The sequence below is a fragment of the Tachyglossus aculeatus genome, chromosome 19 (assembly GCF_015852505.1).
Source record: "Tachyglossus aculeatus isolate mTacAcu1 chromosome 19, mTacAcu1.pri, whole genome shotgun sequence".
Taxonomy (NCBI): Eukaryota; Metazoa; Chordata; class Mammalia; order Monotremata; family Tachyglossidae; genus Tachyglossus; species Tachyglossus aculeatus.
This window is the reverse complement of record NC_052084.1, coordinates 27347158-27365448: the sequence shown is the minus strand read 5'-3', so window position 1 is coordinate 27365448 and position 18291 is coordinate 27347158. Positions and strand designations below refer to the sequence as shown.

Sequence of the window (18291 nt, the reverse complement as noted above, 5' to 3'; positions counted from 1 at the left end):
GAGTAAACATTTTCAACCATTTTCTTGCCATAAGACAGCCAGAGTTTGAAACCTTGGCTGAAAAGTTGTCAGCCAAAGAAGTCGAAACGGTAAAGTTGCAAAAAACGGTAGCCCAGTAATAATCAGAAAGGCATTGATCATCCAGGCTCTGGGTAGATTAGGTGCAGACTTGCTTCAAAAAGTAGGATTTCCAAAACTTTGGCCGCATCTGTTATATGACCACCTCCTCCGTGGTTTGCTTAGATGCCGGGGAAGGAAAAGACAGGAAGATCAGCTCAGGCCTAAATGAGATTACGGCTGGTTTATCTGGTCTGTTGCCAACTAGTGGGGCTTTATGGGTCCTAAGGGGTTTACAGCCGAAACTGTTTATTGAGTATCCTCGGTTTACTCAGCGCAAGCGGGCTAATCCTTCCCAGCCTGGGCAAGGTGCGGAATGGTGCGGGAGCCAGACCCGAACCCGGGGTAGCCAAGGCATCTGGAGTCCTTCGTCTCGCTTCATATTGATTTCCACCTGAGTTAAAGACAGTTCGGACAAAACCAGTAACAAGCCCTATAGTGAGCCAAAGGTTAATCCGACCAAAAATCTGACAGAAAGTGCCGGTTAACCCTCAGAGGGACAGTCGCCTTTCCTTGCCGTTCCACTAGAGGAGGATTTTCTAGTTGGGAAAACGATCTAAGAGGGCTTGCAAAACTTCCCAAGTTAAACCACCTACTAAGGCCGTACCAAGGGCTATGAAATACAAGGCAGTTTGTTTTTAGGTTAGTAGAATTCTTACTTAGAGTCTTTGCTACAAAGCAAAGACCGATGAATGAAATGAGAGAAATCAGAAGGTATTGTACCTTATGGAAAGTAGGGGGAGGGAGATTTTCTGAGGCTATTGATGAGCTATCAAACAGCCACCGGTTCTATTACGGCATTTGTTAACCTCATACTGCGAGCTAAGAGCTGGTGGAGGTTAAAGGTTATCAATCAATCATTCAATCATATTTACGGAGCGCTTACTGTGTGCACGGCACTGTACTAAGCGCTTGGGAAGTACAAGTTGGCAACATATAGAGACAGTCCCTACCCAACAGTGGGCTCACAGTCTAAAAGGGCGAAACAGAGAACAAAACCAAACATACTAACAAAATAAAATAAATAGAATAGATATGTACAAGTAAAATAGAGTAATAAATATGTACAAACATATATACATATATACAGGTTATCAGATCAGATACAAATCCCTGTCCCATTGGGTCTCAAAATCCTATCCCCGTTTTATGGATGAAGAGACTGAGGCCCAGGTTTAGTGATTTATCCAAAGTGACACAGCAGTTCAGTGGCAGAAATGGGATTAAAATATATTTTTGTTAATGTCTATCTCCTCTGATAGACTGTAAGCTCGTTGTGAGCAGGGAATGAGTCTGTTTATTGTTCTGTTGTACTCTCCCAAGTGCTTAGTACAGGGCTTTGCACACACTAAGCGCTCAATAAACATAATTGAATAAAGAGTACTAGGCTGGTGTTCTTCCCACTTTGCATCCTGCTTCTCTTAGTAGTAGTCAGTCAGTCATATTTATTGATAGTGCTCACAGTGTGCAGAGCACTGTCCTAAGCACTTGGGAGTATAAAACAGAACAATGAACAGACACATTCCCTGTAGTAAGTATTCAGAACTTATAAGCACGTATTAATTATATTCTGTGCATGCAGTACTTTAATGTGCTATTTTTAAAGTGATTTCCTGGCTTTCAGGAATTAGCCTGGATTTCCGTTTTTATTTGCTCCTTTGGTACTGGACAAACTTTCCTCAGTTTCTTAATTATCGCCTCAGGTTTTTAAGATTTTTTCTGTGAAGGAGTCTACTTCTGTCAGTAGCCCAACAGATGATTCAACCTCCGGGAAAGCCAGAAGGGCCAACCAGACTCATGAAATTCAATCTCGTCAATCCCAAGTGGCTGTTTCCAACCACGAGTATCTAGAGGGAAGGTAGAGAGGGAAGAAGGGAAAGGTGGGAGGGGAGGGAAGAAGGAAAAGATATTTTCTGGTGTTGCTGATGTTCCTCTCTCCCTTTCCCCTCCCTTCCTTCCCCCTCCACCGTCTCTTCCCTCTCCCCCTTCCCCTCCTCCAGAACTCCTACTGATTTCATTTCACTGCCTGCTGGAAGTCCTGGGATGTAGGAAGTGGTTTGAGGGAACATTTAGGACTTCTCTCTTAATCTGTCTATCAATCAAGGTACTTAGTGAACGCTTATTTTAGGCAGAGCGCTGTACTAAGCACTTGAGAGAGCCCAGTACAGCAGAATTAGCAGGCACATTCCCTTCCCTTAACAAGCTTACAGTCTAGAGGGGGAGACAGATGTGGATGTGAATAGGTAAGTCATTTATAATGTATAATTTAAAAATAAGTATGCAAGTTTTGTGGGTTTTGGGGGTGAGGCCAATATCAAACATCCTCTCTCGGAACTGGACAGGGCAAAAGGGAAATCAGCACATCTGCTGGCGCAGATGACAAAACCTACCGTCCTAGCAAACCTGCTCAGGGAACATTAGGAAATCTCCATCATCGGAGAGTTTCTAGTTGTAAGTAAACACCTATTCGTTATGGGTAGTTTAAGGCTAATTAAGCCAGTGCCGGAGTGCTGCAGGTGGGATAGAATGGGTGAGCTCCAATATGTCCCTTCCATCCTGAGCGATTACTTGATTAACTCCAGAGCTAGTGATAAAAGTGCTTCAGACTGTATATTAAGTGCTTAGAGAAAAGGTGATGGCAGGTAGTTTAAAGAGCCCTCAGTGATGTGTCTGGGTCTGTATCTCCTAGTTGGGAATTCATTCAGTCGTATTTTTTTTTAGCGCTTACTGTGTACTGAGCACTTGAATGAGCTTACATCTTAAACTATGCCTGTGTGTGTGTGTATGTGTATATATATTTATATATGTACAGATAGACTGTGGAGGCTCTCTAAGTGGACTTGCCAGTGGAATCTTCTATAACCGCTATTTATCTTAAACACGAAGACCGTCCACTCTCCAACCCTAATGGACAAGATGTGCGTGCAAGGTGAAAGCGTCATATTTCACCAATCATTCCAATTCTCTCGCATCTGGCTTAAAGCAGTAGATTGTGCTCACGGAGTGATCAATTTTTAGCGCCTCTGGAGATAAAGGCTATTGGCGGTGATTGCTTAAACTCTTTTTGTTCAATCATCTGAATGGTGCAAATCAGAGCATTTTGTCCGACTGGGAGAAGTTTCACCTAGATATTGCTTTCCCCCCACCGAAGCAGGTCACCATGTAAATCACATTCCCAGTTTTACAGCCTCGTCAGTGCTGGAAGTTAAATTGATGCCTGGTGGTGGGACTCATAAAACATTTCCCCGTTAACACGTTCAGGCAGAGTTGACATTGTTGATGATGGCTCCGATCTAATAAACCATCGGTTCTAACGGTGATTTTTACTGTGTTTCAGAGGTGATGATAATAAAAGTTTAGTAAGCCTATGGTTCTTTCTGCGCCACAGAAAATTTGCTCTACTGTCTGTATTACCAAATGCTGGGAAGATTCTGAGTAGGGGGTGATTGGAGCCTAATGTAACCTTACTCTCTGAAAAGATGATGAATTACAAGAACAGAATCCTCTAACTCAGTTCCCTTCCTGCTTGAGGAATAACGCTGAAGGAATATCAGAAAGGAGTTTTGATACCTGCTGGAAATCAAGAAACAAGTTATTATCCGGGTCTCATGAATCCAAGTTGCCCATATTTCGACGAGATAGGTGGGGCAGCTCCTCGGGGTGTGGGGAATTGCTGGGAATTAGAAGACTGCCGAGAGATTGAGACCCCTAATTTAGCCATCTTCATTTCCTTCTTCATTCTCAGAAAATAGTTTTCTGCCAGAATGCAACTTTTTTCTCTTCCTCCACCGCCTCTCCGATATCTTACGTTGTGACGCATAAAATAACTAACTGGTTTTCTCATCAGATGGAAGGAAATTATATCTAGAAGAGAGGATTCCGTTTTCCATCTTCCACGGGTGGTTACTCAAAACGAGAAAAGTGTAGCGTGTGTTTTCGAAAGGTTTTTATTTCAGGTAATAAAACTTGAGGCTGAACCTTTTGTGATTCAAGAGGTAGAATTAGGTAGACTATGTTTTCCAATTAAAATATGTAGCGAATGCAAAAAGCTTGGCTCTGGTCTTAAATATAGATCTTTTTATTACCAATTCCCAATAGATTTCTCTTTGAGCCCGGTTTTTGCTCCCACCAAACGGTGACACGTCACCCCTCCGTCTGTGGCGTCTTCCTTAATTCGGGCCTGGGAAACTGAATCCATTGTGCACCGCTTTTAATGCTACCCATACCTGCCTAAGTGTGACTTTTTTTTTCCACTTGAGGAGATGAGGCGTTTTTTGGCACGCCTGATAAATGGTATATCAGTGGTGCCCCACAGATGAGACACCTCGTTTATAGATTGCCATTATCAACCCCCAAAGTAAAGAACCAGGTGAACTAGCTCATCTCCTGAAGCTGGTGGAAAGAAATTAGCAACATAACAAAAATCTTTGACATTCTCAACCCTAATAACAGAGTTGTATGATAATGCCTACAGCTCATTGAATCAAACGATAATCTTTTAAGAAAGCACATGGGTTTTTGTTTTGGTTTTGGTTTTTTGTTTTCAGCCCTTCCCTCTGCCTTCCTCTTATTTTCCTTCCCTTCCTCTCCCCTCTTTTAGTAATAATAATAATGATTGTGGTATTTGTTTAGCACTTACAGTGTACCAGGCACTGTATTAAGCGCTGGGGTGGATACAGGCAAATTGGGTTGAACACAGGCCCTGTCCCACTTGGGGCTTAGTCTTAATCCCCATTTTATAGATGAGGTAACTGAGGCCCAGAGAAGTGATTTAGAAGGTCCCACAACAGACAAGTGGTGGAACCGGCTTTCAAACCCAGGTCCTTCTGACTCCCAAGTCCCGGGCTCTCCCCATGTCCTCTTCTCTTGCCCATTCAACTGTATTGTCCCCAGCACTTAGTACAGTGCTTGGCACCCCGAAGATAAGTGCTTTTTATGGAAGTGTGATTAAAATCGAAGAGAATTTGATTATTGAATAAGAACATTGGCACTTGTATCTCTCTCTAATGGACCTATATCCACTTACTAGTCCCTGTCTTTCCCCAGTAAGCCTCAAATTTAAATTCAACAGGCCAGCAGATCGCCATACAAATCTATAAATGTGACGTAAGAGCAACCCTCTTTTTTCCAATTGGCAAAGGCAGTCTATGCTGAGATGGCAAATAAGCCATCGCATATGGTCTTTGAGGCTGGGTAAGCAGCATGGCTTAGTGGATAGAGCTCAGGCGTGGGAGTCCGAAGGATCTGGATTCTAATTCCAACTCTGCCGCTGGTCCTTAATGTCTCTGGGCCTCAGTTACCTCATCTGCAAAATGGGGATTAAGAGTGTGAACCCCATGGGGGACAGGTACTGTGCCCAACCTGATTAACTTGCATAATAATGATGGTATTTGTTAAGCACTTACTATGTGTGAAGCATTGTTCTAAGCGCTGGGGGGATACAAGGTGATCAGGTTGTCCCACGTGGGCTCACAGTCTTAATCCCCGTTTTACAAATGAGGTAACTGAGGCACAGAGAAGTGAAGTGGCTTGCCCAAGGTCACACAGCTGGGTAGGGACCATCTCTGTGTTGCCAACTTGTACTCCCCAAGCGTTTAGTACAGTGCTCTGCACATAGTAAGCGCTCAATAAAGACAATTGAATGAATGAAAGTGGTGAAGGAGGATTCTGCTAGAACTTGTAGGGGTTTTGATCAGTTTCGCAGGGGACGATTGTCAGCAGTCTGGGCAGGTAATTTATTGTAGTTCTGCTTGAGGAAAGCACTGGTAATGCCAAACATTTAAGAAGTTTGGGAAAAGCAGTGACACAAGAGAAGCATTTTCCCAAATGCATTAAGAATTGTAATCACATACTAGTACAAGCTGTTGAAGTGGGCTTGGATTTGATTTAAAGGAAAAAAGACAGCAGACATTCACGCTATTTATCGATGCACCTGGTCCGTGAAGGTAAATTACGGAGCAGATCTCACTCTGGCAGCAAACATTTGTGTTGCCGTAGTGAAGCACGTGTCAACATTATCTTGAGCAACATTATCCTTCTTTTTAGGAATTTATTAGTCACCAATTAGGAAAAAAAAGTTCTAAAATGGAATTTGTTCTTGGCCTACTTTTGGAGGCACGTTTTGATCTCGAAAGGGGTGAGTGTATGTACGCTTCTGGAAAGGTCATTAATATAATCACAGCTATGAGTTTAAGGGGCTTCATGGGTGGATGTGGTGGGCTTATTGGATGTCGGAGAAACATACTAAGTCTGCATAATTGTAACAACAATGATAGTAATAATTGTGGTATTTGTTAAGCCCTTACCATGTGCCAGGCACTCTCCTAAGAGCCAGTGTAGATACAAGTTTATCAGCTTAGACACAGATGTCCCACATAGGGCTCACAGTCTTAATCCCCATTTTACAGTGAACACACAGAACCAAGCGGCAGAGGCCGAATTAGAACCCAGGTCCTTCCGACTCCCAGTTGCTGTGATCTGTCCAGTAGGCCAGGCTGCTTCCCCTCCACATTTTAAGCATGGAAAGTCCAGAGAAGAAATTAAACACGCACCTTCTCTCAGTGGACAGCTCAGGGAATTTGGCAGAGAGTTGGAACAGACTGCAAAGTCCTGGGTACTTTTTGATAGCAATTACTGTGGCTATAGCCAGACTCATTAATTTAGAATTTCCGGGTAACCTTTCGCTTGTTTGCAGTCGTGCGATCCGTTTCCAACCTCAAAGTAGGGCGTCGGTATTGCCCCCAGTCCCCACTTTATGTAAAACAACTGTACATAAATTCTGGGCCCGTTCACTTGCCTTGTGAGCCTCAAGAGTTCTGTGAATTTCTTAAAAATTCCCACTTGCCAGGAGAAAAGATTAAAAAGCAACCCAAAAAAACTACTGGGTTGAGTGAGGATTTTTAAGCATGTTCTTTTAAGACTGCCCACACTTTTCTCTCCTTTTTTTTTTTAATGTTATTCCGCCCACATTAGTGTTAAGTCAAATATCCCTCAGCTTTATGCCATTATCTTGTAAATATCTCGGCTCTCACTTTACGGGGCTGCTGGTAAGATTTAATAAAGTGAATGTAATAATGTCGCCCGCGCCTTAATGCACAGTCTCAATTGAATTGACCAGAAGATAAATAGAAACAGGAATAATAGCATGTTCCTGCTGATTGTTTTTAATCAGCATGATATTTAGCTGATCAGGCCTGCGTAGCAAGGGGCCGTCTATTCAAGGCTACAAGGCCTATTTGGTAACACTTGCCCACCACTTACTGTGGAAACAGAGAGTCCCCTGGAGATATCAAATGTCTAAAAAGTCCCAACTTGAATGAATCAGTGGTATTTATTGAGCGCTTGCTGTGGGCAAAGCACTGTACTAAGCGCCTGGGAAAGCACAGTCCAGCTAAGTTGCTAGATACGATCCATGGCGTAGTGAATAGAGCTTGGGAGTGAGAAGGACCCGGGTTCTAATCCCGGCTCCACCACTTGTCTGCTGTGTGACCTCAGGCAAGTCACTGTGCTTCTCTGGACTTCAGTTCCCTCATCTGTAAAATGGGGATGAAGACTGTGAGCCCTGTGTGGGACATGGACTGGGTCCATCCTGATTTGCTTGTGTTCACCCCAGCACTTCGTACAGTGCCTGGCACATAGTAAGCGCTTAAAAAAATACCCAAATTATATCTCGGATTTATTTCTATTAACATCTCTCTCTACCTGGATAGACTGTGAGTTTGTGGTGGTCAGGGAATGTCTATTTATTGTTGTATTGTACTCTCCCTAAAGCTTAGTACAGTGCTCTGCACACAGTAAGCGCTCAATAAATACGATTGAATGCAAGAATGATCCCTGCCCCCAAGGTAAATAGTAGGAATGATGATGCAGAGGTCAGAGGAACCATTGCATTATTCAGTTTATGGTTGTACCATTTCAAAGCGGGAGGAGCCCTTTTTGGGTGGTCTGGGGGCTTGGCAAAGGTAATACTGTACCCATTTGGTCCAGAGCCCTAAGAGGAGCAGAGATGGAAATTCCCAGGCTTGCGCCTGTAAAAGATAAAGTTGGAAACTTATCTTAGAAAAGCCAGATTTGTTTATTTTTATATACCCAAATGTCTCTAGACTAAGCTCATTGCGGGCAGGGAACGTGCTTGCCAACCCTGTCGTATTGTCCTCTTCCAAGAGTATAGTGCGGCGCTTTGCACACAGTGAGCGCTCGAAAGATACCGTCGATCGATTCACTTCTGGGGCCAAACTTGGGTCACGAAGTATTCTCCTACCTTGAGTTTCAGAAAAGCACAAGTCAGGCCAGCAGCGAGAAGGCAGACCTTCGGTCAGTGACTGCCTCCTCAATTTGGACCCGACATATGAAAAAAGGCTTCTAATTAATGGTGGACATTGGTAATTAACATGAACTTTACAGCGCTTAACGTGCCATCATTCATCCATCAAGTAACCGGGATGCGTAACACCCCGGCGTAAAAGCTTTAAATTTTCCCCACGGGCCCATCGGTTCCCTCACGGTACGGACGCCATCCGTCCCAGGGTGTTTTCGAAAGACGTTTTCTAAGCGCGCGTTGAATGGTGACGTTGTTTTTTTGTCTCCTAAGGAGTGTGCACGCACAATCACGCCAGGAACATCCAGCGGGGATGGCAGGCGGAAAGGCGCCGATTTCATTCACGGTGAAAGAGCACCATCTTGCTGTGGCCGATGCCCTGTGGAAGAATTTCTTTCCGTTTTTGAAGAGCCAGAGACTATCGCAGACGGCGTCTCTCCCTCTCCTCGCAGATACAGCTGCAGGTCTGCCCTCCGTTCCTTTACCGCGGGATTCTTTATACTACCCGATTTGCTCCTATCCACCCCCTGTGCTTAGTACAGTGCCTGGCACGTTGTAAGCGCTTAACAAATGCCACAATTATTCCCTTCTGGCTACCTTTTTTTATTAATCGAATCTCCTCTCCGTCTCGTAACGCGATGCTGCTGTCTTTGAGGTGTCGGTGCTCACTGTTCCGATGGGATTATTTGGTGCTTTTCTTATTTTTACCAAGTTCTTAAAATCTGTTGGATGCAGGAGTTGCAACTTTATTATAGAAATTGGGCAGGAGGTCGTTTATTTTAAAAATTGATGATGTGCTCATTTAAAATGCAAATAATTTGCAAAAGCCATTTTTTGGTTTAAGTATTGTTTGGTTAATAATGCAACTTTAGGTATGTATATACATCTTTCTCTATGTACACACCTCCTCTAAGCTGTAAGCTCATTATGGACAGGGAAAAGTGCCTGTCAGTGTTGTTATATTGTACTCTCCCAGGCACTTAGTACATTGCTGTGCACACAGTAAGCGCTCAATAAATATGATTGATTGTAGTGTACTCTCCCAGGCGCTTAGTACATTGCTGTGCACACAGTAAGTGCTCAATAAATATGATTGATTGTATTGTACTCTCCCAGGCGCTTAGTCCAGCGCTTAGTACAGTGCCTGGCACATAGTAATCACTTAACAAATACCCATGATTATCATTATTACTATTACAGTGCTCTGCACACAGTAAGTACTCAATAAATCCGATAAATTGATCTACCATGTAAACCTGTTGTGACTTACATGAACGTAGCACAGCTAAATTTATTAGAATACCACTCAGACTTCAAGGTAAATTGTAGTGCCACCAAAAAAAGACCAGTGTTTTGATGTAGTTATATTTTTCAAACATTGGAGAATAACCCTGGTCCGTATTTTCATTTAGTCAAGTCTGAATTTCTCTGAATGAAATGAATACTGTTTTGAAATAAATTTCAGTCAGAAAATGTATTTCAACCCAATGTGAATGAGCGAGTTTGAATGAAAAGCTCTCCAAAACACAACCCCCCTGTAATGGAAATTTTAAGGGAACCCGAACTCAAGTGGCACTTTCTTTCATTAAAGCAACAATATCAATGGGAATGAAAATTGTGGTCCATGGAATGGTTTCCTACTACTCTGACTTTGGGAAAAAATAAAATCAAATTGTAGCAAGATCAGCGCAACGATTTTCAAAGCTGGTATTGGCCTTTCTCACACACTGATTTTTTTTTTTCCCAAGTAGGGCCTAGATTCAATTTTTTCGTCCCCCCCTTTATTTTGCATCTTTCCTTGTGGGGGGACTCTGTCACTCTGTGGGTTAGAAGATCATCAAATGTTACACAGACCGGTAATTAGGGAAAGAGCAGAGGCCTGAAAGTGGGTTCTAACACTGGCTCTGTCACTTGCCAGCTGTGTGGTCAGTTCATCAGTGGTATTTATAAGCACTCAATAAATACGATTGATTGATTGATTGAGTGCTTTCTGTGTGCAGAGCACTGAACTAAGGGCTTGGGGGAATATAATACAACAGAGTTAACAGACTACCCCTGCCCGTGATGAGTGTACAGTTTAGAGTGTGATCGTGGGCAAATCACTGAACTTCCCAGTGCCTCAGTTTCCATGTCTGTAAAAATGGAGATTTAATACCGGTTCTTCCTCCTATTTAGATTGTGAGCCCAAGCAGGGACAGGATTGGGTCTGACCTGAATGATCTTGTATCTACCCCTGTGCTTCATTCAGTGCTTGGACTACTTAACCAACACCACCATAATTATTATCATCATCATTATTATATTGACAAAATTAGAAGGTATAATTTGCCAGAGGGGAGAACCTACATCAGAAAATGAAATATGTTTGTACATATTTATTACTCTATTTTACTTGTACATATCTATTCTATTTATTTTATTTTGTTAGTATGTTTGGTTTTGTTCTCTGTCTCCCCCTTTTAGACTGTGAGCCCACTGTTGGGTAGGGACCGTCTCTGTATGTTGCCAACTTGTACTTCCCAAGCGCTTAGTACAGTGCTCTGCACACAGTAAGCGCTCAATAAATACGATTGATTGATTGATTGATTAACAGTGATATTTTTAATGTTGTTATACCTCAAAAATCCAGCGTGTACTAAGAGTGTCAAGCACTGGCCTATTACCCCTAAAATCATGTTAATAATAATAATAATAATAATAATTTTGGTACTTGTTAAGCTCCTACTGTGTGCCAAGCACTGTTCTCAGCGCCTAGTTAATCATGTTGGACACAGTCCCTGTCCCACATGGGGCTCACACTCTTAATCCCCATTTTACAGATGAGGTAACTGAGGCACAGAAAAGTGACGTGACTTGCCCATGGTCACTGGATGTGGCAGATCCAGGATTAGAACCCAGGTCCTCCCTACTCCCAGGCCCGTGCTCTATCCACTAAGCCTCAGTGCTTCTCTGCTTAAGATAAATACGTTCTGAAATGTCTTTTCTGAGGGGTTTTGTTTTTGTTTTTCCGTTTGAATCCAGGCTTTACTCTGTTGGCATTGGATATGCCCAGCACAGCTCCGTCAGATCTCCAGCCTCAACCGGTCTGGTCCATGCTGCAGTTGTTCGGCTGGGACGATATGATTTGGCCCCAGCTCGTGTCAAGATATTTAAGCCATCTTATTCAGAACAGGTAACCGATGGAAAAAATTTTTATTCCAGTCATACGAGTTTAACACAAAGCCGACTGAACGAGGTTTGGGGATTATTTAAGTCAGTTCCATCATGCTTGGCACATAGTATGCACTCAACAGATACCGCCATTACCTTTTTTCTTCATGGGTCTCTCCAGACATACAAATTATTCATCATCATCATCAATCGTATTTATTGAGCGCTTACTGTGTGCAGAGCACTGTACTAAGCGCTTGGGAAGTACAAGTTGGCAACATGTAGAGACAGTCCCTACCCAACAGTGGGCTCACAGTCTAAAAGAATATGGACATAAGTGCTTTGGGGCTTGCGTGAGAATCAGTAGGACATGGACTGTGTCCAACCCAATTACCTTGTATCTATCCCTGTGCTTAGTACAGTGCCTGGCACATAGTGAGCACTTAACCTCTATATTATTGTTATTATTATTATAAAAGGGTTCACAGCCAAGGGCTTAGTCAACAAAGAGGGAAGGGTAGTTAAGGAAAATGAGGGCTTAGTTTGGGAAGGCCTTCCAAGAGGAAAGTTGATTTTAGGAAGGTTTGAAGGTGGGGAGAGTCAGTCAGTTGTATTTATCGAGGGCTAACTGTGTGCAGAGCACTGTACTAAGCGCTTGGGAGACTTGGCAGACACATTCCCTGCCCGTAACGAGCTTACAGTCTAGAGAGAAAATAGTGGACTGTCAGTTATGAAGTGGGAAGAAGCTCCAGGCCAGAGGAAAGAAAGGGGTAGAGGGTCGGCTGCGGGATAGAGAAAATGGAGGTTCGGAGAGTGGGTGGCTTGAAACAGAACGGTTTTCCAGCTGTTTTGTCCTTTATTGGTTAGCTCGCTGTGGGCAGGGACTACGTCTTGTTTATTGTTCTGTCATACTCTCCCAAGCGCTTAGAAAAGTGCTCTGCACACAGAAAGCACTCATTAAATGCAACTGAATTGAATTGCGATGGAATTAAACCTCAAGCCCATTAGGAAAAATTTCTGAAGCCTTAAAGCGGTAATACTTCTGATGTCTTTCCTACCTCTCTGCCTCTAAATTCCTCTCCTTTCCAGGACCTTGACTGAGGAATTTTCCCATTCAGGCTGTTCATCGTTTGAAGCCTTGTCGGTGCGATCTTGGTTCCGCTGTGTTTTACAAATGTACTGCTCTAAGCCTACGGCCTTACTGGACAGTACGGATGCTGAACTAGCAGTTGGTAAGTATCATTTGTCGGGATAATGAGATCATCCTTCCCTTCCCCACAGCACCTGTATGTATGTTTGTACATATTTATTACTCTATTTATTTTACTTGTACTTATCTATTCTATTTATTTTATTTTGTTAGTATGTTTGGTTTTGATCTCCGTCTCCCCGTTTTAGACTGTGAGCCCACTGTTGGGTAGGGACCGTCTCTATATGTTGCCAACTTGTACTTCCCAAGCGCTTAGTACAGTGCTCTGCACACAGTAAGCGCTCAATAAATACGATTGATTGATTGATTGATCAGCCCTGTCCCATGTGGGGATCACATAATAATGATAATAATGTTTGTTGAGCACTTACTGTATGTCAGGCACTGTTCTAAGCACTGGGATAGATAAAAGGTAATCAGATTGGACACAGTCCCTGTCCCACATGGGCTCACAGTCATTGGTTCTAATCCCAGCTCTGCCACCTGTCTGCTGTGTGGCCTTGGGCAAGTCGCTTCACTTCTCTGGGCCTCAGTTACTTCATCTGTAAAATGGGGATTGAGACTGTGAACCCCATGTGGGACTGGGATTGTATCCAACCCAATTGGCTTGTATCCACCCCAGCACTTAGTACGGTGCCTGGCACGTAGTAAGTGCTTAACAAATATCACAATGATTTATCTTAATCTCTGTTTTACAGATGAGGGAACTGAGGCCCAGGAAGGGGAAGTAACTTGCCCAAGGTCACACAGCAGACAAGCACCAGAGCCAGGATGAGAACCCAGTCCTCTGGCCCACGGGCCCGTAGTGAATCCACCAGGCCATGCTGCTCTCCACAGCGAGAGCAGAGGGTTTATCCCCATTTTACAGATGAGGAAACTAAGGCCCAGAAAGTTAAGTAGCTTGGCCCAGGCCAGGGACAACCCTGGGACTAGAAACCAGGGCTCCTGGAGCCCATTCCCACGCTCCTTCTGCTAGGACCACCCTGCCTCCTGTGGTTTGCCATTTTGTGGCCTGCGGTCATGACTGTACGGCGCAAAAATGTTTTCATTTTTCAAATTATTCACCTCTCAAAGACATTAGAGTGCGTTTTTGTCAATATTTCGTACCTAATTACAAGATACCTTTCCCTGGTCTTTTTCCTAATGTTTTGCCTGTGTTGTGGGTGACAGATTTCTCCTGTAAAGATAAAAGTGCTTAGTTCCTTGGAAGCAAAGAACCGAAACTTACTCATAAGGAAAGAAGTCATTTTTGTTGTTGTTGTTTTGCTCACTGATCAGAAAAACAGGAAAATCTGAAGTAAATAACCAGACATCACACTGTGAACTCCCCGAAAAGAAAAACTCCATTATGAATGATTCTTTCCCATTTTAGATGAGATATTTTTGCCTTTCTTCATTGCTACTATTCGCTGAGGGTTACTTGTTCGGTTTTTATCTCTAGTGTAGTGCAAGTTGTCTATAGGGTGTATCTTCTCCTTACGCTTTTGTATGTGTCCATTTTGTAAATTGCCAAGGCGGTCAGGTTGAAAAGTGTTCAGAATTTACTTAGTACACTAAGTTGGCTTTACTCGAATAACATCAGGCTAGGTTTTGTCTTGGAATGATGCCTTTGCTCCATAGAAGAAACTTAATTGGCCACCTCTGAATTTTTGTATGACATTTGAGTTGAAGAAAGAGTCAGCTTCATGAACAAAGAATAAATTCTACATTCCCTCCTCTGCCGTCTCATTAAACAGGAAAAGAGTATATGGAACAGTTGACTGAGCTGACGCGGTTAATATTTCAACTCTCGGAAGTGAAGAGTCTTCTCTCGAAGACTCAAGATGAGCTGTCGTCCGTTTCCCAGGACCCTCAGAGAGCCCTGGTCTTGTTCCTGGAGGTATTGTGCGTTTATTTACCGGTTGTGCGGCTCAGTTATATTTTCAAGGCTCAGATAGAAAAAGGACGCGCTAATGAGAACAGTGACCTTGAGCTAATGAAAGCTGTGCAGAATGGAGTCTGTGCTAATCCCCCCCCCACCCCTTTTAGACTGTGAGCCCACTGTTGGGTAGGGACTGTCTCTATATGTTGCCAACTTGTACTTCCCAAGCGCTTAGTACAGTGCTCTGCAGACAGTAAGCGCTCAATAAATACGATTGATTGATTGATTGATCTTAAGAGCAGGTATGTAGGGAGGCTATTCCATTACCACGAAGCCAAAGCCCTTTGGGGACAGGGACGGGTGGATGGACAGACACACACACACACAACATGGGTTCTAATCCCGACTCCGCCACTTACCTGTGGTGTGACCTTGGGCAAGTCACTTCATAACTCTGGGCCTCAGTGACCTCAGCTGGAAAATGGGGATTAAGACTGTGACACCCCCCCCCGGGGCAGGAACTGTGTCCAACCTCATTACCTTGTGTGTACCCCAGGGCTTAGAACAGTGCTTGGCTCATAGTAAGCGCTTAACAAATGCCATCATTATAAGCATTATTATAATACACAGAGAAGCAGCGTGGCTCAGTGGAAAGAGCACGGGCTTTGGAGTCAGAGGTCATGGGTTTGAATCCCGGCTCCGCCAAATGTCTGCTGGGTGACCTTGGGCAAGTCACTTAACTTCTCGGAGCCTCAGTTACCTCATCTGTCAAATGGGGATTAAGATTGGGAGCCCCACGTGGGACAACCTGATCACCTTGTATCCCCCCCCAGCGCTTAGAACAGTGCTTTGCACATAGTAAGCGCTTAACAAATGCCATTATTACTATTATTACACAGACACACCACACACACACATACACACACCCTTCCCCTGATGGTATCATATGTTGCACCCCACTTGACAGTACTTTGTGAGCACTCCAGGGCTTCTCACTCCAGTTCTCGGGGCGCTCCACTAAGCTGTAGGTTCATGCATTCATTCTTATTCCTTGAGCATTTACTGTGTGCTGAGCACTGTATTAATAATAATAATAATAATAATAATAATAATAATAATGGCATTTAAGCGCTTGGGAAAGTACACTACAACACCAAACAGTGACATTCTGTGCCCACAACAAGCTCACAGTCTAGAGAGGGGGAAGTTCCTTGAGGGCAGCGATCCTGTCTACCAAACTCCACTGTATCATCCTCTCCCAAGCAGGAGTACAGTGCTCTGCACACAGTTAGCGCTCAGTAGGCACCATTGATTTGATTGATCGATCGATCGAGCATCCAAATGGCTCCCTGTTCTGGGGCAATGGGGTAGGTCAAATGCCAGGCCGGAGCCATGGCAGTGTAGAGACCGGCATTTCACGGAGGGGGTGATGTTGATGCCAGAGAACGGGGTTTTTGCATTATCCTTGGGAGCGTACAACACGGCAAAATTAGCAGACTTGTCCTCGCCCACAGTGAGCTTCCCGTCTGCTTTTACCTTGGCTACCATCTGAAGCCAGCCCCGCCAAGAGAGATATCAATCGATAGTATTTATTGAGCATTTACTATGTGCCGAGCACCGTACTAAGCGCTTGGAAGAGTTGGTGAACACATTCCCTGCCCGGATATGTGTTTCTTAGAGGACGAGCTTCGCGAATTGTAAAACGGATGGTTCGCCTTCCCAAAATACTCCATGTCCAATTTTCTATTGAGCTGTGGTTGGATCTTCTATTTGGTTATTCTTTTGAGTTGGGGATGTTAACCGGCGGTAATAATTGCCATATTAAAGTACGGTGCTAAATGCCGAGGTGAGGTTAGAGTTAATCCGATCCAGTGTGAATGCCAGAGCGGGTTTTAAGTAAGTAGGTGTAGATCGACTCCTACATAATCTTAAAAACTTCCTAAAATTTGGTGTACTGCAACCTCCTCCTCTTATTTTTACAGGCAGTTGGTGTAACTTATAGCAGCTTGCAGACGCTCCCTGAGAAATCTGCTATGGTACTGAAGTCCTTAGACTACCTTGGCGAAGTATTAAAATACGTCAAACCATATCTGATGAGAAAAGGTCCTTCCAAAGGTCTGAAGCTGACGTATAGAACAATGGGTATGTACCATTCAAGGATTCTAAATGTGGGGATTCACAGAATCATGGGCTAAAGTACCCCAGATAAGAAAACCTATGATTTTCAAATAGAAATTTGTGTTCTAGGAGGTTAAAACAGGGGGGAAAAAAACTATTTTACAGAATAAAAATTCTCCAGTTCTTCTACCAATTCTGTTGTATTCTCCCAAGCATGCAGTGCTATGCGCACAGTACCATTGATTGATGTCATTTATTGACCTTCATTTCCTTCTTTTTCATTCTCTGGAAAAGCTGAGGAAGGAAGTAAATTCTTTCAATAGACTTTGTTCTAAAACTCATTATACATAATGCTATCATGTTCTCTTCTTTCTATATTCCAGATGTATTGTAGCAGAGTTTGATGCATCTTTAGAAAGTCTTGATAGGAATATTTATTGTTTTTTTCTGGAGAAATGTATTTTGGACCAAAGCCAGAGAGGAGAGAGAATTGAGAATGCCTTATATTAATAACTTTCATTGAAGCTATAAATGCTTAGAATCTGTGTTGCTTCTCTAAGGGCTAATACTTTTTATTGCTTCCTTTTACTTTGATATGTACATCCAAGACTTAAAATTTGGGAAAGTTTGGGATGCTTTATTTATTATAAACAGTAATATGTCTGTGGGTTTAGGACCAGGTTAGAATGCAGTGCAGATAACTATTCAAGCAACTTTGTTTTCTTCAGAAAACAAAACTGAAGTTTAAAGAATCAACCCGAGGTTATATCATAATGTTGGACGGCGGGGATGGGGGTGGGGGGGAGGGATTAATATTTTTTAATCAATTGGTTCATCAACTTTGAATAGAAATTAGCTGCCTCTAGAATGATGCACTTAAAGCCAAACGACACCTATTTTTAAGTGAAACCATTATTTCAGGGTGACAGTGTGCTCCCTGATTCAAAGAGAGATTTTGCTTTTACTGATTCTGATGGGGCTATGGCTTGTGTTGCGGCAACACAACGCTTTAGTGTTCAGCGCTTAGAACAGTGCTTTGCACATAGTAAGCGCTTAATAAATGCCATTATTATTATTAACTAAAAGTGAACACACTTGTTTCCAGCTAATTGACCATCACGTTTGGTTCTCACACAGATATTAACGTTGTTTTTGCAGTTTTATAGGCTAATTTTGATACATCAGTAATTATTTAAACTAATTTGGGGTTCCTTTCACTGTTTTCCTTGGACCTCAGCATATCCTTTTTACCATGACCAGCGTATCGGGTTAGACCCTTTGATCGTGTTGACTTCGTGATCCTCTTTCTTTTTTTAATTGGATGGTGTCAATGTGCTGCTACGCTGGAAAAACCTTCCTGCGAGCTACCCGATCATTACATTGGGAATCGAGGTTTTTGTCAGGTCAGCGTCACCAGAATAGAAGAGATGGTGAGGGTTTTGTGTGCGAGGGAGGGGCTGGCCGTTTAGAAGACAATCGAACCGAAGGATCTGACGATGTTAGTTTTTCCCCCCAAAA

At 43.2% G+C, this 18291-nt stretch overlaps 1 protein-coding gene across 2 annotated transcripts in view; it reads left to right on the top strand.

Moving 5' to 3' along the window:
• Positions 1–18291, top strand: part of MMS22L (MMS22 like, DNA repair protein) — a 71360-nt gene that overhangs the window by 44499 nt on the left and 8570 nt on the right. For both annotated transcript variants that reach the window (XM_038761245.1, XM_038761246.1), the window contains 5 exons: positions 8708–8898; positions 11456–11606; positions 12674–12816; positions 14531–14673; positions 16638–16797. In XM_038761245.1, coding sequence (XP_038617173.1) covers positions 8708–8898; positions 11456–11606; positions 12674–12816; positions 14531–14673; positions 16638–16797 — 788 coding nt within the window. The remainder of the gene's footprint in view (positions 1–8707; positions 8899–11455; positions 11607–12673; positions 12817–14530; positions 14674–16637; positions 16798–18291) is intronic.